At 39.9% G+C, this 22,087-nt stretch overlaps 1 protein-coding gene across 3 annotated transcripts in view; it reads right to left on the reverse strand.

The window, feature by feature from the left end:
• Positions 1-880: 880 nt before the first annotated feature.
• cdc14ab (cell division cycle 14Ab) overlaps positions 881-22,087 on the reverse strand; it is a 32,880-nt gene continuing 11,673 nt past the window's right edge. Inside the window, exons 8-16 of one of the 3 annotated variants that reach the window (XM_085437836.1) lie at positions 21,429-21,516; positions 15,450-15,680; positions 14,713-14,851; positions 11,745-11,925; positions 11,050-11,150; positions 9,535-9,582; positions 9,325-9,441; positions 8,298-8,652; positions 881-3,626 (exon numbers count right to left, since the gene is read on the reverse strand). In XM_085437836.1, coding sequence (XP_085293962.1) covers positions 3,597-3,626; positions 8,298-8,652; positions 9,325-9,441; positions 9,535-9,582; positions 11,050-11,150; positions 11,745-11,925; positions 14,713-14,851; positions 15,450-15,680; positions 21,429-21,516 — 1,290 coding nt within the window. In that variant the 3' untranslated portion in view covers positions 881-3,596. The remainder of the gene's footprint in view (positions 3,627-8,297; positions 8,653-9,324; positions 9,442-9,534; positions 9,583-11,049; positions 11,151-11,744; positions 11,926-14,712; positions 14,852-15,449; positions 15,681-21,428; positions 21,517-22,087) is intronic. The other 2 variants (XM_085437837.1, XM_085437838.1) reach the window with 2 other exon arrangements.

The following is a 22,087-nucleotide window of genomic DNA, read 5'->3' on the forward strand; positions in this document are numbered from 1 at the left end:
TGGGCTGACTAAAAGCTGGGACTAACACCTTTTAACAAAACGTGAACATGAATTCACTTCAATGCTGCCTTCTCACTTAGATACATTTAAAGTCAAATATTTCCTTTTGCTGTCAGTGAGCTGATGAAGCAGCAGCAGACATGCTGAATCACATTAAGGAGTAAATGAGCTGAATACAGTGAAGCTGTCACTGTGGGGCCTCTGACTGATTGAATGATCTGGAGACTGAGTGATTTACAGCCTCTGTGATTTAGTATTGATTAGTTTGATGAGGATTCAGACTAATCAGTCCTTTTCCTGATGAAGTCAGAGGTCTGGACAGCCCCCCACCCCAGGCTCTGAGATATCTGACCTCTGATTTACTGAATCATTACTTCTGTTATTTGTGTTGCACTTTTCCTTTCTTTGGTCGTTCATCCCACACTAGTCTTGGACTTGGGACAGCTTCTTCTATGCTGGATTTGGCTTTTGTTTGTATACATGTGTGTTTTACACTTGAACTAATGTTGTAGAGAATCAGGTTGGTCATGTCCAGAAAAGTTTATTCTCAAATGCAGCACACAACAGGACACGGTGAGCTGCAGACACAGCGGCACGGCTCAGGTGAAAGCGCTGCTTGGACCGAGTGCAGAAGAGGGGGAGCACACGTGCGAGCACTGCAGGACGTTTTTGTCCCTGAACTTGAAAAACATCTTTGCACTCAGGAGGTGGCACCTCAGAGTCTTAACATCTGACATGCACCTCCACTGGGAGAGAGCCACAAAACTTAAGGGTTAAACGAAGCTTTAAGACTGGTTCGATTTTGGGTCTGACCTGGACTTGTCCTGTTCCAGACTTTTCCAAACCACACTCTGGTAGCATCAACAGATCAAGAACAAACTCAGAGTTGGAGGAATTGTTTTATTTCCTGTTATTGCTCAGACAGAAATTCTGCTAAAAGACAAAAAAACTACAATGTTTTTTTAAACGTTCCCTCAGTAAAACACTTGAGTAAGACATTAAATACACATCAGACATCCATTTCCACTTCTTCATAACAGCAACAAGTTGTGCAAAAATAAAAACCTTCTGTGCATTGCTTATATTTGCAGTGCTTAACAAATGTATCAGACCACCATCTAGTGCACGTTTTGTCACAGTCGACCTAACTCTGACCAAGCTCTATAAAGAAAATCTTATTTTTAATGTTGTAAAATATCATTAATGTTGTTATCCATGACTTTTCACGTTTTCTGCTTTACAAAAAAAAAAAAAAAAAGCAGAAAACAGTAAAGCACATAATTATTCCCACGTCTCTCTTAGAAATGAGATTAATAAAATTACCTTTTGATCCAGATGCCAAATTACACTTATTTATATGCATTTGCAAACAGAAAAATTAGTTTCGTTTCAGTGGTTGGACGTTACGTTCGATTCACAGTCCACTGTCCTGGATCAAGTTTGGGTATAAAAACTTCAGGGAATTCAGTAATTTTCAGTTTTAAACAAGTTTGTGAAAAACTTCTGAAATATTTGTTCTCGTGTAAAACCGGTGGTCTCATAAATTTGTTCAGAACTGTATGTGACTTTCATCCATGAGATATTTAAGGCACTTCACGTCAGTTTAGTTAAACCATCATGTGACCGAGGGACATCACCATCGAATAAAGATTTCAGAACGAGTGATTTCTCTGGGTTGGTAGCTGGAGATTTGATTTTATTTGCCCACGATAATGTTAAAGACCCAGGAATCTGCCACAAATGACATATAAACTCATTTCTTACACACACCATGAGTGCAAAGGAAGACAACACTGTGCTGATGTCGTCATCAAGCGTTTAAAGCTTCAGGAAAGTTACACAGGAAACCTGTATTTTACAGCAGGCTAAAAGCAGCAGTAAGGTGAAGCACAGTCAGCTGATGTGGTCTCACGTTCAGTCCTCTGCACACAGATAGAAATGACATGGTGCAATGACACCTTCTCACTCCTGTCTGTGGCTTAAGTTGTTAATCTATGCACAATCCAAATTACAGAGACACTGTTAGGACTCTGGAAATGTAAATAAAGACTCAATGCAATGATTTGCAGTGCTGCGCAGCTACAACCCTCTGTCAGACAAGAAAGGCACAACATTCCTCTCCCAGAGGAGAGAGGAGTGCTGTTGGAAGCAGAGGGAATGCTGCACTGTGGGAAATGTGAAAGTGTCCCACTCTTTCTGACACTGCTCATATTTTTCTTAAATGGCACATTTTCTCAGCTCATGTTCTCAGACATGTTTTCTGTGTTATAATGAGAATAAAGAATGTTTACCACATTTGCAAATCCTTGTATTGTATTTATTTACATTTTACACAGGAGTCCAACTTTTGGGTTTTTGCAGGTTTAAATTAAAATAAAATCCTGAGGTGCTAGAAAAGGTTCTATGTTTCATAAACCTTTAAAAAGTCACGGGGGCTTCCGGAGGTAAAAGGTGTTCTAATCTAGAGGCTCATTCTCGGAGGACGTACCAGCAGAGAAAGTAAGTTTAACTTCCTGTTTCCTAGAGAAAGCTCCTGTGGCGATAACCTTTAGAATAATACAGAACACTTATTTTCCACATAAAACAACACAGAAGATCACAGTCATTCCTAAAAAGAGGACTCTACGGGCCACATAAACACACGAATCCCTTTTCAGACTGACACCGTTAGCTAAACACAAAGTGCTTCCTGATGCTACTCACAGCAACAAGTGCTTCTAGTGTAAAGAGCATGTCTGCTGTCCACATGGCTAAAACTAACCCTGATCCCACAGCTTAAACTCATTACTATACAACCACATGCTTCACTGCCTGCTAATCATTTTCCATTTACTGTTCATCTCCTTCAAATTGTTTCCCTTCCAGCTCTACTGGTTAGACTGTATATAAAAGATGGCAGCCAAAATATCAGAAATCTGGCCTTGAATTAACTTCTTGTTGTTCTAAACTGTACTGAAGTGGAAATGGTTCCTTGTTACCAAACTTTTAATTCAGTCTGACAAATTCATTCAGAGAGGTGAGGTTTCATTTTACAATCACGACGCTAAAAAACTAAACTGGTTCTTTAAGACAACGCACACATTCACACCCATTCTCACTTTAACACCCTGAGCTTAGTTAATGACATTCTGTTTTTGGGTCCCTTATTCTTCTGCTATTAATAATGGTATTCCTTTAGATTAAATTAGACACACAAACACAAAAAAAGAGGGCTGATCGTCACATCAACCAAACAATATGCTGTTTAACCTATCAGAAGCCGGACGGAAATACTGTAACCATGATGACAGAGCAAATTGTCATCAGCTGATCCCTCACTTTACCAAAAAGTTACACTGATCATTAAAACAAAAATACAACTTTCTGTCACAAATATAAAATATATATTTTCCATGTAAATATATCTTCATGTGTGCGGACTATTTATTTACAGACAGCTCATTTACACAGTCTGACGAGCAAGCAGCCATCACCTCACAGGAGATTCAGTCCTGACAGAGAAAACATCTGAAGGTTCCCTCTGAACATCCAATTTAGGAGCCGGGTTGTGGAGAGAAAAAATAAAAGAAAAATGTCTTCAGGTCAGTCGGGTATTTTTAGTACTGGATGTACTCGGACTGAAGAGACTGAAAGAGAAAACAAACAGTGTGATTAACTTTAGGGCAAATGTGATCCCTGCATTTCCTGTGGGGGGCTTTAACAGAGCTGTGGGAGGACGATGTGGGAAAAGGAAATTCCAGATGAACTGACATCCATGAAATCAACTATAACAACCAGGGCTTATCTAAAACTTTTGTCCTATGCACGGTTGTTCATCGTGATATTTACAATCTATATTGATCATAAACATCATGGCCACCTTAAAAGTCTGTACAAGAAAATTCAGAGTTCTTTCTAAAGTCATAGCTGAAAACATGAAAAGCTCTACAGTACTCTGGAGCTGGTTCATGTCACAAGCACCAACATAAATGTAGCTGGGAATGACATAGGAATTTTCTGATTGTGTAAAACTAAAATAAGCACACAGGTGTCTAAACAGAGTTGTATCTACAGTGTCTTTGTGTGTTGCTCCCTGCAGACCATTTGCACTGTGCCTCTGCAGACATGCCCACATTTTTACAGCAAACACTGCTGCTCAGTTTTTCATTATTCCGAAAGCTCATTTTACACAATTGACAACGTTTTTCATCAGAAATATATGATGACAACATTTCTCTGTGCTGTGGCTAACATATATAGTCTCTGTCACAGTAGCATTGCATTGTCCATGTATGCCTACATGTATGCTAAAGCCCTCACAAATACCTTGACTAAGCAGCAATTTTATGAACCGTTCAGAAACCAAGCTGTACGCACAGTGCATGCTGCAAAAAACGAAGTGAACCCTTAAATTTACTAACTCGTACAACCTCTGTTAGCATCTCCATCAGATGCTTCCTGTAGCTGATTATAGTGCTTGCACAGTCATGAGGAGGAATTCTGGGCCATTTCCTGCTATTTCCTACAACTGTTTCAGTTCATCAATAGTTGGCAATGTCTTGATTAGTAAGCCTTCTTAGGACTCAATAAGTAGGAGGTCAGCACTGTGACCTCCCACTGCTCCAAAACATTCATTTTTGCTGGTTCAACTGTTCTTAATTTCCCTAACATGTCAGCATGTTAGGGAAATTAGCTTGTAAACTGCTGACTTGGCATTTTCCCCTAAAATTCCTGGATCCAGTTTTAAATGACTTGTTCACTCAGGCTCTGAGGTAACAAACGCTTTACAGGAGGGACAAGGTCTTGTGTTTTATGTGCAGAGCCTTAGGAGTTTGTGATCACACCTCATGAGGTCACATTTCTATTCTAGAAATCAGATTCATGTCAGCTGACTGGCTGCGCCGTTCTAGCAGCTTTATTTTCTTCTCTGAAACCAGCTCAGAGTTTTGTTGCCTGTGCGCTTGGGATCGCTGTCTTGCTGAAATGTCCACCATCGTTTCATCTTCATCATCCTGGCAGCAGATTTTTATCAAAAATGTCTTGGTACATTTTTCCACTCATTCTTCCTTCAAATTATATGAAAACTGCCACTGCCGTATACTTAAAAGCCCCACACCATGATGTCCCCACCTTCAAACTTCACTGTTGTCTTTGGGGTGATATGCAGCGGCTTTTGGCCTCCAAACATGGTGTGTGTTATGGCATTCAAAGAGTTCAGTTTTGGTCTCATCTGACCAGAATATGTTAGGGCTCTTTGACAACAGAATTTTTTTCCCTTCCTCTGTCTGAAATCTTGCAGAGGCCACCCGGTCGTGGTTAGTTTATTGTGTAATGATGTTCTTTCTACTTCAGCAGTGCTCAGTGGAACTCACTGGAGCAGTGTAAAAATTCTAATGTAGCCAATGCCATCAGTATGTTTTACCCCTCTTGAGATGTTTCTTGTATGACTCTTTTGTATGAGACACCTTTTCATAGGCCATCAGTTGGCACTGAACCAGCTGATATTAGTTTGCACTAAGTGGTAGGATTGCTTTCTAATTACTGACAGATTTCAGCTGCTGTCATGACTTTCCATGCCTGTTTGCACCTCCCTTTCTTAATCAGTTCAATACTTTTTCCTTTATCATTTCTTATTATTACACATAATGTATGGATATCTACAGTTTCTTGAAGAAGTTTCACCTCTCATCTGAGAAGCTTCTTCAGTTCTGTGTGTGTGGGTTTCCCTGTAAGTCAACAAACACAGACCAGCATCTACTTTTTGACTCACACCACTCATCACAAACTTGGGAGTAATCAGGACCCTGCAGCACAGAGCAGAAAACATTCCCTCTAAAGCAGAAGGGAAAGAAAAGGAACACACCCCTGTAAAGAAAGCTCTTAAAACACATGGTTATCCCGACTGGGCTTTCATCAAATCAGGAAAGATGCACAGAAAACAAAGGTCAAATGACAAACAGAACAACATGGTCATCCCTTATGTAGCAGGTTTATCAGAGAAACCCAAGAGAATTTTGCATAAGTATGACCTCCCAATGTACTTCAGACCCAACCGCACCCTCAGACAAAAACTGGTTCATCCCAAGGACAAAACTCCCAAACACAAACTAAGCCACTTCACAAAGTCATGGCACAACATAGAAGAGCCACTTCGACAGGACAAGACTCAGCTGTACACTTGCATCTAAAGGTTAAAGGTCACTCTTTCAAGGATGCCAATGTTCATATTTTGGACAGAGGAGACAGACAGTTTGAAAGAGGAGTGAAAGGGGCCGTTTATGCCCACTGTGAACGACCATCCTAGAACAGAGGGGGTGGTTTAGGACCCCAACTGTCTGCCACCAACAATGTAGTTTTGAGATCCTTTCCCAGGTGCCTTAACACCCACTCACATCTTGCATCAGGTGTCAATAGTTTACACGATAGGACGAGCTATCACAATGGTTTCCCCCGAAACCTCTGCTAATAATAACCCACATCCTTTTTGACACCTTGGCTCATGTGATGACGGACATGATCAATAGTGGGTCAATGACCCTCTTAAGAGACACACCCACTAGGTTTTAAATACCTGAGACTCGCCACCATTTGGTTTTAGAACTGAAGAAGCTACTTGGATGAGAGGTGAAACATCTTCAAGAAACTTAAAGTCCAGTCACTTCTCTTTCCAAGCTCCACAGACTCGGACATAGACATATGTAGTTGGATTTCTTTGCATGTGTGGAGTGAATGTGTTGTTACTGACATCAGGTGAGAGTTTCATCTCAAGAACACCTTTAGAAATATATCTACTTAGAAAACTGGTGGCATGTTCAATGATTCAATGATCATTTTACCTGCTGTATCCAGTTGTTAAACCTCTGAAAAAAATTAGATCATTGAATTTGGATTTGTCATCAAGCGCTGACGACTACATGTTCACACACAAACATATCCAAGTAACACCTACAACCCCCTCTCAAATGTGTTATATTCAAACTTTAGTTACAATAAGTTAACTCTTTTTAGGGATTGAGATCTGAGCAGGTTCCTCAGCTCAGCAGCAGCTTTGTGTTAGTGTGAGTGACGTTAACATGACTGAGAGAAACATAAGGAGCGAAACGCCACAGAAATACACTGATTCATACCTCCATTAACTAAACAACATCTTTGAAAACAGAGATTCACCAGGTTCATCATGATATTAAAAAGTAACGAGAGGATCATTAACATCCCACTTATAAACCCCCAAAATTACAAACAAACAAAACAAGAGTTCTAATGACAAGGTGTTTTTCAACCTGCAAATATTGCATATTGTATTAATAATTGTAAATCTTTGTCAATAATATGTACAAAATATTAAATCTTTAGGAGAACATAAAACACAATAAGGCATATAAACATATTTATTAGAATGGTTGTCAATTACTTATCTGTTAACAGACTACTGAGTTATTTACAGGCTTTGAGGCTTCTGTGTCTCAGCAGCTCATCCTATACCGTGTTGCTTTTTATGGGGTTCTATTTTGAAGTGGTGACACCTTATCATTTCATCCCTTGTTCTTGTCGTTACTGTCCAGTCAGAACACAGATCAGATCAGAAACACCAGAGAAGGAAACGGAAAACAGCAGAGGTCATGGATCAGAAACACACTGGAAACATCAGCTATTAAACAAGCTGTGTTTTTACTGGCTGAGAGTCAAAATGTTCCAGAGCAACTACTGTACATTATTAACACACTTGGGGGGAGAAAGAGAAAAAAAAAAAAAACAGAAGTCACAGATACAAGATTGAACTCTGTTTTCATATTTTGCTGTTGTAAACCTGCAGACTGTATGTAAAAGTATGTATCCCTGTGATGTCACTCATCCTCAGATTTAGTTGTTTGGCCCTTTCTTGAGCCAGCATGCATACACTATGCACAGATATACTGAGTAGTCAGTACTAAATAATCCACAAAAACTATGGAAAGGAGCTATTCTGTGACTACAGGTAATTTGTACACCTGTCAATCAAATAAACCAGGGCCTTACGAGATTGAACTGAGCGACTCATCTAAAAAAAAAAAAAAAAAAAAAATCAGTCACCCTGTTTAGCGGGTTATGCAGGGTAAAAACAGTAAAGACCAAAACTATTTTGTGTAGCAGGTCATTAACCTGGTTATGTCATGGCTGAAGTTCACCAATCAAAGTCTGTTCATTTTGCAGCCCTGAGAGTTGCTGCTCAAGTGGCTTAAAGAAATCTGCTGTCGCATCCAGTGTGTTAGTGACATGAAAACAGAAAGCCAAGCAACACAGAGGGAGGGGCCAAGCTGCTGCTGTGTCAGAGGACTTACAGGTATGGAGCGGCTCAGGTAGCGTCCTGAGGGGCCCTTTGTTGCACTGTAGGGCCCAGGGCCCCTGTAGGGCCTGAAGTCCTGAGGCCCTGGTTGAACCAGACCTTTTCCTGTAGGGGGCACTGCAGGGCTGCTGTATAGACTGATGTTGTTGTTGACTTCATGCTGTATGCTGCGAGGTCCATTACCATAGCGAGAGACAGATGGTGGAGTAAAAGATGATGACGGGGAGCTTAGAGAGATAGAAGACGAGGACGGGGGAGGAAGAGAGGAGTACAGAGTCTTCCTGTCCTTCTCGGTGTCAGCAGCGTACAGATCACTGAGAGAGCTGGCCAATCGAGAGCTCAGATTTGAGCTAAAGTCAGCAGGCAAACAACACACAAACAAATTATTACAACAAACAATACAGCTAATATAATGCAACACGTCTGCTCCATCTGAATTCAAGTCAGTGTAAAGGTGACTACACTGGTTTAAACCGGATTCCTGTTACTTTTGCTTAAATCCATTTAAATCCAGTTTAAACCTGAAACAGATCAGGTTCAATCAGCCATTGTTAAAACACAAGTTGAAAATCAGCCAAGTACTTTTACTAAATGGTAAATGGACTTGTTCTTGTATAGCGCATTTCTACTCAGGGCACTCTTTTCGCAACTTCCCTCAATCACCCATTCACACACACTTTCTATCTAACATTCACACACATTCATACTTCACTGCATCAGACAACCCTAAGAGTTGTTGATCAAGTGCCTTAAAGAAATCTGGTGTTGCATGGGTTAGTATCTTGCATGCAGACTGGAGCAGATGGGACTGAACCACTAACTCTCCAATTAGTAGGTGACCTGCTCTACCACTTCAGCTACAGCCACTAGTACTTCTGACAGGTACTACAGGTAGTGTGTTAGTACTACAGAGCAAGAAAGGAGGCGAGTAGTGAGTTAAGATGAAAAGCAGTAGGTTATAAAGGAGGTGATGTGATGTAGGTGAGATGGGTGTGATAAAGGAGGTCTTTGGGATCACTGACCTCCTGATGTTTGACATTGTTGATGATGGACTCTTCCCGATCCTCTTGGCTGCAGCAGAATTGGAGGATGTCGGGTAATTGGTGGACTTGAGTGGGGAAGTGGCGCCCATTGACAGTCTGGACACAGAGACGGTGATCAAAAGTCACGATTCCTATGTTCTCGTGTGCTCTGAGGAAATCTGTAATATGTTTGGCTGTGAGGAATTGTACCTGAGTGGCTGTGAGGCTGATCTACTGTGCACATTTATCTCCTCCACTCTGAAAAATGACATCTTTGTCAATGCAGGCTCCGAACAAAACTTAAGACAAGACAGACTACATGCCAGTGCCTGAAAAATCAGCCTGCCACCTTTCAGCAGGGGGAGCAGGGGAAGAAGAAGGAGGAGAAAGATAGAGGAGGGTTCACTTGTCCTGGTTTATAAGAAATCCTTTTAGTTCAGTGCCAAGCAGTTTTTCGGGATTCGGAGCGCTTCCTCCAATCAGAACACGCACACTTAGGGCCACCCGAAAAGAGCCTGTGAGTTACTGCAGTGCAACAGTCTCTTGTAGCTTATTCCTTTAAGTGAAACCAATTTAATATCTCAGGAACTGCATTAGGATCCCAGGAGCTCTGATGTTCTGTCCACATATAAAGCAATGTGCACACAGCCTTAAGGTGATGCTTGATTGCCAGTGGAAATTCCAGACTTTGGTTAACTAGTTAACCCTTTAATAAATTTACCACCCCCTCATATCTCAGTCAACAATATCCTTTGCTTTCACTGGTAGTCACTTCAATTGCTTGTGTGAAAGCTGAGAAAGTTTATTTTGGCCACTCCTGCTTCATATCGCCCAAAGTGGTTGTAGTTGTCACAAGCTCTAGAAAAAGATGAACTATGAATCGTTTAAGCGTAAATTAACACACCTAACTCAAAGGCTGAACCAGGGTTGTGTCTACACATAATTATAATAATACATTTTATTTAAAAGCACCTTACAAGACACCCAAGGACACTTCACAATAAGAGTAAAAAACATAACAGAAGAAAGACAGCACGAAGAACACTTAAAAACAAGACAAAATAAACAATAAGTGCACATTCAATATGCACACTTGAACCGATTTCAAGGTTATAATCTGCCTGGGAGCAGAGCAACTGAAGGCTCTTCTTCCCATGCTACTGAGAATTTGCATATGATCAAGGAACTGACCTCCCAGCCCATTGTTCCCTCAGTGGTGCTAGTCTCAGTCATTATGCAAATGTACTGTTTATAAGCTTGGGGAAACCCTCAGTCAGCTGAGTCACTTGGATGAGTGACGAAACGTTTTTCCCACTGAAAACGCTACGTCTAGATGAACAGAATCAACTTTTGGGGACCCTCTCACAAAAATATCATCGCTGCACGGCAGGCTTTTTTCGGACGGCCCTAAGTGTGTGTTCTGATTGCAGGAAGGACTCCCAATCCTGAAAAATTGCTTGGCACTGAACTAAAAATATTTCTCATGAATAACAACAAGTGAGCAGTCCTCTCTCTTTCTCCTCCTTCCTCGTGACTTAAAATCATGTCATCAGACTGACCTCACAGCCCATTAGTTAGTCAGTGTTGCTAGTTTCAACCATTATGCAAATGTACCGCTTATAAGTTGGGGAAATGTGCAGTCAGCTGAGTTTGAAGAGATCACATTTTTCCCACTGAAAAGTTTCAGCTGTAATGGGTGGTACTGATTTGGTTAGCTTTTAGTACCTCAGGGCACTAGTAGTGGCTGGACGGGGGAAGCGTCGGCTCTTTAAGGCTCTCAGTTTGTCTCCCTGAGTCAGGCCCAGCCCACCGTCTGTTTGGTCACCCTGAAACATAAAACAAAAATACCGTATGACAGCTGACATGTTGCACTTCACAATAAGAATAAACTCACAATAAATAAATAAATGATGCTATTAACAATAATAATGACAGAATAATCATAATGATGTAAAAGAAAAACTAACGGCAAGTAAAGAATATCAATGAGTGCCTAATACCTGTGATTAAAAGTGAACCATCAACAAATAGCTGATCCTGACCGATCATTAGTCAAAGACAAAGCTCCTGTTTCCAACTTAATCCTATCACCAAGAAAAGCCTAAGACTAAATAGTCATGCAAAAACTAAACACCAGTTCAATCTTTAAAGCTCAATACACTTAAATAAAAGCGGGTCAGCTTTCAATGTTTAATTGTGCAATATTTTGGGAGTTTGTTGAATTACCTCACAGAAAATTCACTTCTTTGAAATATTGTAATGTGATAAGAAACACAAAGAAGAAACAAGACTTTTTTTTGATAAAGATCACATAATGTGTTTTGATTATGATTATGAATGCTGAAGTTTGAGGGTAAGGACAATTTCAGGTCACATACACAAAGCTTCTTCAATGTGCCTGTACTGTGTGTGTGTCCTACCTCATGTAGTTGGTCGGAGCTCTGCGATCTGGACAAGTTGCCGTTAGGGTTTGTGTTGATGTGTGTAGGGTTTAATGTGAGCTCCTCCATACTGGTGATGAGATGAGGCATAGCCCTCTCCTCCTGCTTGGCTTTTTGGGAATGCTGATTGTCTCCGAGTGACCACAGCGCTGCCTGCTTCCTGTTAATGCAAACACACATCACTATTAATGCTACAACTGGTTTTCCTTAAAGATCCTGCTTCACAGTTGCTTAAATTTTGTCTCATGCAAATAAAAAACTTATTTGGATTAATGTTTTTGTCGGATCAAGTTGTTGTCAGCCAGACCCTGGATCTTTTTGCTCTTTGAAGCTGTTGTTTGACTGATTAATATAGCAACAAAACCTTAAACCTATTTGGTTAATCTTAAATCTCTTGTGGGTTTGAAGGCTTATTGGATTGAAGAACCAAATAAACAGGATCAATATAACTAGGACAAACTGAGCCTTGTTTTAACTAACTTACAGACAACAGGACCCTGAACTGCAAACTACTATATCCCAACAAAACATTAATTTGTCACACTGGATAAAACATTGTTTTTGAAGTGATAGATCACCAATTAAAAAACTTAAGCAGTTAAAAATTTCAGCTGTTTGTTGAGTAGCTGCAAAGCTCAGACTCAAACCACTATGTGCTGATTGAAATCTTCACCACGTTCAAACATGTGTTCACAGAAACTGGCCTAATGACAAAACAAACTGAGCTGCTCTATACTAGCCTGCAGTAACTTGGTAATCTGATTACAGGTTTTAAGAGCAAAACTGGATGGTCACACATTAAAGTAGTTTCTGCACTGTTTCAGATGCAGGATGAATACAAGATGAGGCTATTTTGAGGCACTATAAAATTAACTTTATTTTCAACAGTCACCAAAACATAAAACTGAATATATAGAAGTCACCAGTTAAATCTTCTAAAAACTAAATTTAAAAGTCGACTGCCCTATCAGAAGGTTTCTTGAAAAAAACAATGATATTACTATCACAATATTTTCTGTTTCACTTCTTTTGGTTTCTTTCTGGGAGTCAGTGCTGGTGGTCATGAGTATCACACCTTCCATTTACTTTCATGTGCTTCTCACATTTACTAGAATACCCGTAACCCATGATCATTCATGTAGACAGGGCAGAATGAATGTGACATTAACTTGTTGCACCATCTTGTGGTACAAACTGGCATTACACCAAACGATGGTTAAGTTTTTTTGTTTATTTCTTTTTTTTACACTGCACTTATGTAGTAGATACAGTGGTGGTCAGAGCTTTACTTTCACAAATCACATGCATGGATGGCAAGGTATTTTTGGATGGTGGAATAATACAGACATCTTTTATGACTGTATTACTACTGTATTATAATTTTGGTGCACAAGTTTGAATTTATTTTGGATTTTCTTTAATGCACACAGAATCAAAATAATACATAGAGGCTCCTCCAAAATTTCTTTAGGAAGTTTTAGATGTCACAGGCCTTTGGTTACTTTCAATAATTAACAGTTCTCTCTCCACTGGCAGTGTCACAGAATACTTAAAGACAGCCTCTGTACAACCATCATCAAAAAATATGGTCTTGATCCCTCTGACCACAACAATTACTGACCCATCTCAAAGTTACCTTTTATAGTTGCATCATGCAACTGAAAAAAAAAAAACATTCAGGTTCACAGCACTGAGGCTGTGCTTATTATGGTAAAATGACATTGTAAGTGGTGACACTGCTGAAACTGTCTTATCTTATATTAGGGAATGGATGTGTGCAATTAAAAAAAAAAAAAAAAAAAAAACTCATTTAGATAAACTGCATCCAAGCATCAAGTCCTTCATTTTTCCTTTATCAGTTTATGCAAAATCAGCTGTCAGTAACCTGGGAGTGATATTCAATTCTAATTTCATCTTTGTGAAACATGAACAAGATCACCAGGTCCTGCTACTACCAAGAAATATCACAAGGACAGGATCACCTGAGAAGGAGAATTGTAGATTTACACAAGTTGGGAAGATATTTTTCCGGACCACTTTCTAAAGAACCATACTTCCCAAGAGCATTACTTCCAAGAATTGTACAAAAGTACAACTTATTTGGATTGGCCGACACTTTGCCAAGGTCTGGACAACGAGCCAAGCTCTCACCCTCAGATGACAGGAAACTGGTGGAACACCAAGTTAAACACAGTGTCCCTATCCACAGTGAAGTGAGTATTGCTTCAGGATGGACTTGGAGGGCGCCGACCGGGGCACTTACTTCAAAATGAACACATTTAAGCTTGACTGCAATTTGCAGCTGCGCACATGGACAAGCCAAATGCCTTCTAGAGAAATGTTTTATGGTCAGATGAGAAAATGCCTGAGCTGTTTAGCCAAAATGACAGGAGATATGTTTGGAGGAGTAAAGGTGAGTGTTTCAAACGTAAGAACACTCTACCAACTGTCAAGCATGGTGCTGCTCATGCATCATGCTCTGGGGCTGTTTTCCTGCCAGTGGTACTGGTGCACTGCATAAAGAGGATATAATGAAGAGGAAGAAGAACAACAACTACCTCAAAATTATTCAGCTTCAGCCGAACTCAACAGCTAGATGGTTAAAACCTGTGCCCCCAATCTTTTTTTTTTGTTTGTTTTAAATACGATGTATGACTATATAATCATTCCACCCTGCAAAAAGAGCAGCTACAAAAAAAACAATTAAAAGCCCAGAATTTCAGTAGCATTAATGCCCACAGTGAGTATATGTAAACTTACCAAAACTATAGATGTTTGTGGACAAAATATGAGTAAATTTTGGAAGCAAGTTAGTTTGATGCATCATACAACTGAATACTGTTTATCTTTACATCTTAAGAATTTGTTTGTTGTTCTTTCTGAAAGATGAAAACACTCACAAAAATGAAAGGCAGAGATACAATCAAACAAATAATGAGAGACCTACTCCTCTAAGAAGTTCTGCTGGGGTCCAATCACAGAGCCCGGTCTGCAGATCCGTATCCATGCGATGGCCTCACCTGCTGTGAAGCGGTAATGTTTCATCAGGTAACAGCCAATTAGAGTTCCCGTCCTGCCCAGACCAGCTGACAGAAAGACAAAGAAGTGAACCAGTGAGTCAGCAGAGAAGTATTAAAGTAGACTTCAAACAGCCTTCTTGTTTGTTTCTATCACAAACTCTGTGGATGAACACCACTAACTCACTGCACCAACTGCAGATAAGTACCACATGCTAAATGACAATAGACTGGTCACTTCCGTTAAACTTCTAAAGCCTGCCTGAAGGGTCTAGGGATTTGGAAAAATCCCCTCACTTGCTCCAAAATGTAAATATTAGGGCTGCAACTATTCATCCTGCCTGCTCAAGGCTGATGCCAGCTATCCTATATTACATATAGCCTTACCTGCAGCAAACAGGGGTAAGTCTAAAGGGGGGCATGGGGTGTATTACATCATATTTATTTCAAGGTATTAATAATACTTTTTCAGATTGAAAGTGAAATAATATAAAATACTGTGTTAAAGGTTTTTTGTTGTCGTTGTTGTTTTAAACAAGTTAATAAAAAGCCATGAGCCAGTAAAACTGTGAGCCACTGACCAGGGGGGGTTTAGGTTGGACACTGAATTATTAATAATATTAATTAACATCTACACCATCAGAACCAGATAGAGGACAGGACATACCCTTGCAGTGGACGGCCACAGCACCATCTGTATTCTCACAGATGTGCAGAAAGCGCCGTGCGATGATGTCGTTGGGTGTGGTGCCATCTGGGAAGAAAAGGTCGTAGTGGCTGAAGCCTGCATCAGTGAAGCGTTTGGCGTCGTAGATCTTCTTGTTAAGACGGATGATAGTAGTCACATTGTGTTTTCTGAAGTATGGGAAGTAAGCCTCAGGAGCATGCAGAGGGTAACCTGCAGTAGGCAGAATGACAATAGATGTCACTTACATCCTTTAATGCTTTTGTTTCATTGGGAGACTAGATTGGCCTGACTTTGGTCAATGTAATCACACCTGGTTAAGCTGTGATGCCACATCATTGTCATTTGACTCAGAACACACTATATATTGTTTCTGCTTATTTGATCCTGGTGTATTTGCCTCTTTTCTCATTTCCTAAGGAGAACAGAGGTGACGAAAAAACAGTCTGTATTGCAACAAAACAAACAAATTAAAAAAGTTTGCTGCTCTACTGCTTCCTTTACCTAGAAAGGTACAACCTAACCCGGATCCAAATAGGTGAGTGCATAAACTATTGCACTAACATGAGACCATTAAAGACAATACTCCTTGGGGTTGCATGAAAAAGCTCAGCAGACTTTTACGCCAGATCCCCAATCTGCTGTGGTGGCCTGTTTGCATAAGCACTTTAATATCACTGGGTGACAAACAATCTACCCAAGATTTTAATGAATATTCCCCTTGCAGGAAATTTTAACTGATCAACTTCTGTGTCGGGCAGTTTTGAATAGATATGTAATTCAGTTCCTCCCAAAATATGAATTAATAGCCCAACTCATCCCAGGAAAATAATCATTTACCAACTTTTTTCTTACTTTATTAGCACTAAACATAAATATTCCTAAATGTTTTTGTAAATGACATCCTTCAACTTGACTCAACTCTACTGTTTCTGTTGTTTTGCATTAAAATTGAATACCACCTCAACATGTGGACCGTTATAGCGATGCATTTAAAAGTTGTGGCATCATTTGTATGTGACACAAAAACAACAACAAGGGCAGATGTCGAGGCGATTGTACGCCTGCTTTTTTTTTTTTTTTCAGGCTCTGGGACCACGCTGTTCGGTTTGGCCATTTCCCTTGCTGCTGAGTTTCAAAATTTGCAGTTTGGATTTTCATGAAGGAGTCATTCTTATGATCATCGAGTGACTAGCCAACCAGTGGCATACAGTGTATAATTTCACATTTTCAGATAGATTCATGAACTAGGTACCAAATGGAAAACCATAGTGGGAAGGGCTGAGGGAGAGCATGGATCTCCGCTACACGCTTAACCAAGACTAAGACTAAGTATGTATTATTGTAGGGTCTACCTTACAATATAAAGCACCACGAGGCAACTGTTGTTGTGATATGGCGCTGTATAAATACAATTTAATTGAACTGAATTGAACTGAATTGAATGAAAGCAATTAACAATCAGCAATCTCTCTTTAAGACAGCCTTTTGACCAAATCTGTCCCCGGGCTTCAAACAGGGAACAGCACAGGGCAGTTGATAACGTGGGAAGATCCCACAGTGGCACAAGCAGGCTAGAAGTTTACAGAAAATTACAGATTTCATCTGGCTATTGGTGAGTGCAAAACTAAATCAACTGGTCTGAAATGAGAAAAAAAAATATGAAAAAGTAAAAGTTGTATAGATTTAAAGAGTTAATATGGCTAATGAACAACAGTTTATCTATTTGAAGTGTTTAGATGTACACAGCTTACAACTTGTAAAAGTGAAACTCCGTAACATAAACTGTTAACCCTACTGGAGTGTGTGCATGTGTGTTAGACTGAAGATTGTAAGAGTGAATGAGAGCCCCAGCTGAGTAGAGACAGGGATGTAGTTTACATATATAATTATTAGAGACTGAAAAGATCTATTAAAAAAAAAAAAAAAAAACAACAACGAAACATCAATTTCCCTCATTTGCTGGTGATTTCACCAATATTTACAAGCTAAAGGCATTTGTAGTTTACACATTATGCAACACAGTAAACTTATATATCTCTACTAAACGCAGGTGGATGTTAATTTGTCTTTGATATGCCTTTTTACATAAAAATGAAAGATTTACTTTTTTTTTTGGTTATTATTTTATGTGTTACATAACATGACACAACACGACAACGCCAATACCGCCTAGGCCATTTCTATGCCATGTCTACCAGTTCACCACCAGCTCATCACCATGACAGCCACTCACTGGGAATGAAGACTGCTAATGCTTGAGAGAGGGTCCTGGAATAGGAAAGACCCCATCTAAAGCCCACTCTGTCAACATGAAAACCAGGCCTGTTGTACCTACATACCAGGATACTTAGAAGCCAGTTCAGAAACCCCTTCAACACTTCACTGATGCTTTTGCAGGAGAGGAGTATGTGACCCCGCCATACTTCAGACCTATGCTACAACCATTTAACACTAGTCTCCTGGCACCCAGAGACGGGGATAGTAAGCTGTGTAAATCCGGCATTGTGGTAGTAGCATCTGCTACTCAACACACTCAATACAAGCACTAGCTACAGGACAGTGTTGCTACTTCTTGTGAACTAGTATATAACTGCAGCATAACAAAGTTCCCAGTGACTGCATTGTGCACTCAACTGTGGACATCTGTGAGTAGCAAGATCAGATTTTTGAATGTCATCTGTATATAGGATTCCCTAGTTCCTCCTGACAGGAGCATTGCTGAGCCAGCCAATAGGGCAAACTGAGCATTGTATGGCCCATTGGCCACATCTAGTCCCTTGGTTGTTGCTGACTGGCCCACATGAGGTCAATGGTAAATTAAGATTTAAAGTACATAAGTATACATTCATGCAGTTTGCATGCAGTCTGTGGCAAATCACAACACAACTATATAGAAGACTACTGTTTTTTTAATTTACTAATGGATGCATGAAGATGATTGTAGGGTTTTTACTAGAGATGGACCGATCCGATATTACGTATCGGTATCGGTCCGATACTGATGTAAATTACTGGATCGGATATCGGAGAGAAATAAAAAAAATGGAATCCGATCCATTAAATATCAAAAAAAGCACCTCAAAAAACTTGCGACACGGCGTAACTCGGCTCATAACCATAGCACGTCGGAGCAGTATGCATCACGTGATAGAGCGGCTGTGTGTATTTGTAGCATAGCTACCAAACCAGCATTTCATCTCCGAGGAAGTTATCCCCGAGAGAAGTAAAGCAAATGCTTAAGTTCATCTCTGAATGTTTGTAAAGCATTCCCACGTTAAGCTTAACAACCGATATATGGAGCGACTGCCTCTCTCTCCCTCCCTCTCCTGCTGCTACTTCAATCATGAAACTGCTTAATGATCAGCTGATCTGCTTTTCTGTCAAAAGTCCATCTCTCTTCTTTGTTTTTGCCCCACTTCGCGCCAGAAAGAGGAAACCAGCGGCTGGACAACAGCAGCACGTTTAAGCTTGATAAGCTGCTGTTAGAATTGATTTAATATTACTTTCTACACCAGGATCCTTTTCTACGCAGCTGACGGCTGGTAACTGTGCAGGGGCGGATCTAGCAAAGTTTAGCCAGGGGGGCCGATAGGGCATGAACAGGGAAAAGGGGGCACAAAGACATACTTTTCTTTCTTATTCTCATTTAAAATGTCTAGCTTTTAATAAATAATTATCTGAATCTTACACCCAAAGTTTTAATCTGTTTTAATCTAAAATGTATGGAAGTCCATTACTGTATATAGTAACTGTTAAGTCTAATATACCCTAGTAAGCTATCCGATTGTTCAGTCTGACGTCACTAGCCGTGTCTGGGTCTAAACTCCGCTGCAGGTCCATATATCAAACGATCACTATGGCATTACTGAGAGTTGAAAAACTGTCTAAAGTCTTTCATCTTTAATAAAATGATCAGCGTTCTGCTCTACCAGGTGTAACAATTGAGTTTAACATCCAGGCAGCCATGAAAACGGAATTTATGACATTTAACGGAGTTAGAAGTTAGCAGGGAGTTAGCTCGCTAGCTTCTATCTAAATACAATATAGCATGTCCTGACTGCGGGGTTTTGGAAACAAATTAAAACGTACAGCTCTGTTATCACTTCCAGCATAAATGAAGACAGAAAACTAAACAGCAGTGACGTTTGTAGGGTTACTGAAGTTGGGCTAGCTGGTATATAATGATGTGCTACGTGACCGCTAGCGACACAGCTATGTTAGCTTAATATAAACAAGCTAACTTTTTTTCCCACTCGATAAAAGTTAACGTGAGTGTTGTCGGTGGTCAGGAACAAATGTAATCGCATGGCAGGATGCTGTAAAAGGACCAAACTTCAGCCAGGAGAACAACTGAGATCCATCCACATATGAGGTTAGTCATTCATATACTGCTGCATGGGCTGGGCTGTAGTTTCATCCTATGGTTTTAAAAACTGAGCTTAAATAAATGATTAGTGGTAATAAAAGCCGAGGGAGGTCAACAGTGATCACTGACTGTTTTAGGAGCTTTTTGAGATCAAATAGAAGAAAATACATAACATTAAACATGTTAACAACACAAAAGCCATATTAAACGCAGACTACTTTAGACCCGGAAGTAGGATTCGTCGCGTCATCACTGAACAACCGGATAGTATTTTTCCCTTTGGGAAGATACCATCTGTGCAGTCTGCAAATCTGTTGAAGAAAGATGTTGAATCTATTTAATTATTCTTGAAAAATAATTTATTTCTGTGCATTTTTTTTTTTTTTTTTTTTCCCCACACTGCGTCAGATTAAAGTTGATTACGTCAATTAAGCATCATTTTGCTGGGCGTTTGCAACCCTATTAGTTAGGTTGCTTAATATTTCTGCTAAGTACTCTTTAAAATACCAGAATAGGGATGATGGTGTAGGTTTAAGTTTATTAGATTGATCAGTTTTGCTGAACTATGAAATATTTTGGGTGCAGTGTATTTTTTTTTTTTTTACATACAGGTATAACAGAATAGCTTTAGTGTTGTTGTTTATTTAAACTTGAGTATGAACTTATACAAAATGCAGCAAGATATTAAAAAAACATTTTTATTGATTAAAAAAAACACTATATCGGATTCATATCGGTATCGGCAGATATCCAAATTTATGATATCGGTATCGGACATAAAAAAGTGGTATCGTGCCATCTCTAGTTTTTACTAAAATATGGAATTTTAAGTATTTATTTTCTGTCATCGGCAGCAACATAGCCAAGCGCTTAGTTTGTGGAGAACAGAGAGCTGTGTTTCAATCACTATGAGGCCCAATGTGCAGACAAAATACAAGAACCTGACTGTTTGCAAGCGGGAACCACACAGCACACAATGCAACGGACGCTTACGTCGCCTTCTGCGGGTGGTGGGCCTACAGGTATGTGGGCCCATGTCCCTTTTCGGGTTGTGCCCGACCGGGCCCTACAGACTATGGACCAGCCACCAGTAGCTTACCCTCAGGCACCCTCCCTGGGCCTGGCTTGAGGGCGGGGGCCCTAGTAAGCCTATCCCAGGCAAAGTAAACTGTTCCCTGGATCTTCTGCTCTTAGGGGTTTTTGAATCATTCAATTTGCCATGGGAGACACTACCAGGGGGCAAAAACATTTCACATTTTCCAATGCCTAACTAACGTCTACTCTTACCAGTAAAAGTTTATAACGACACAAAATGAATACTGAGCAGACTGAGTTTATCTTATTGCCCCGGACCTCATAATTCGTGTAAATTAAATGCTCATCCCTGGTATACCCCAGCTGAGGTAATGGTATCTGACCTTCTGATGATGTAACTGGAGGTGTTCTAACCCTAAACCCACTCCACCCCCCATTTCCACAACCGACCAAATTGATAACAGACAAGAAAATGATAATATATGCTAAAACAACACACACCCGACTCCCTTGCTATTGCAGAAAAGACAGGCTGCAGTCTGAACACGTTCACTCACCGTTCTCAACTTTAGTTTTAGGATGAGGACCACTGAAGGCCAAAAACTTTCCTGGTACAATCCAGTTCAGATCTCCATTCTCCACGCGCTACCAACAAAAAACAACAACAACAAAAAACCTTTAGAAGATGTAGTCAAAATTCCATTAAGAGTAAAAGCAAGCACACACATCAGATTAACAAAGCTAATTACAAGACTATCAATTATTTAGATCATGAATGAATGCTTGCAGTTCTACGCAAGAAATGATGATGAAAATCCTGAATATTTGTCAGTTAAATTTTAACTAATAATGCCCTGAGAGCTGTACTTAATCAAATTAAGAAAATTACAAATACGAGTGGTAGATGCTGTTTATGTAAACAAGGGGAACTTCCTGTATATTTATGTGTATTTCCATCAATATTTGATATAGATAAGAAGCGACAGGGGTCTAAGATGTACCTGTGTGCCAAGCTTGCTTGCTCAACTCATGATTTTGCGCATTATAGTAAGATTCTTTCCATTCTGCAAGGAGTGCTTTTGTCTACATAATGTGAGAATAGTAAACATCCTTTTAGTCTGCAAAACAAACACGCTGAATTTTGTATTAATTTTGTGCTGACTTTCTTTAAAACAAATCTTAATTCATTACAAATGTAGACAGAACTCAGTTGGAG

Source organism: Copadichromis virginalis, linkage group LG17 (assembly GCF_057382275.1).
Source record: "Copadichromis virginalis isolate Kocher_CV1m ecotype Utaka linkage group LG17, C_Virginalis_male_GT1.1, whole genome shotgun sequence".
Lineage (NCBI taxonomy): Eukaryota > Metazoa > Chordata > Actinopteri > Cichliformes > Cichlidae > Copadichromis > Copadichromis virginalis.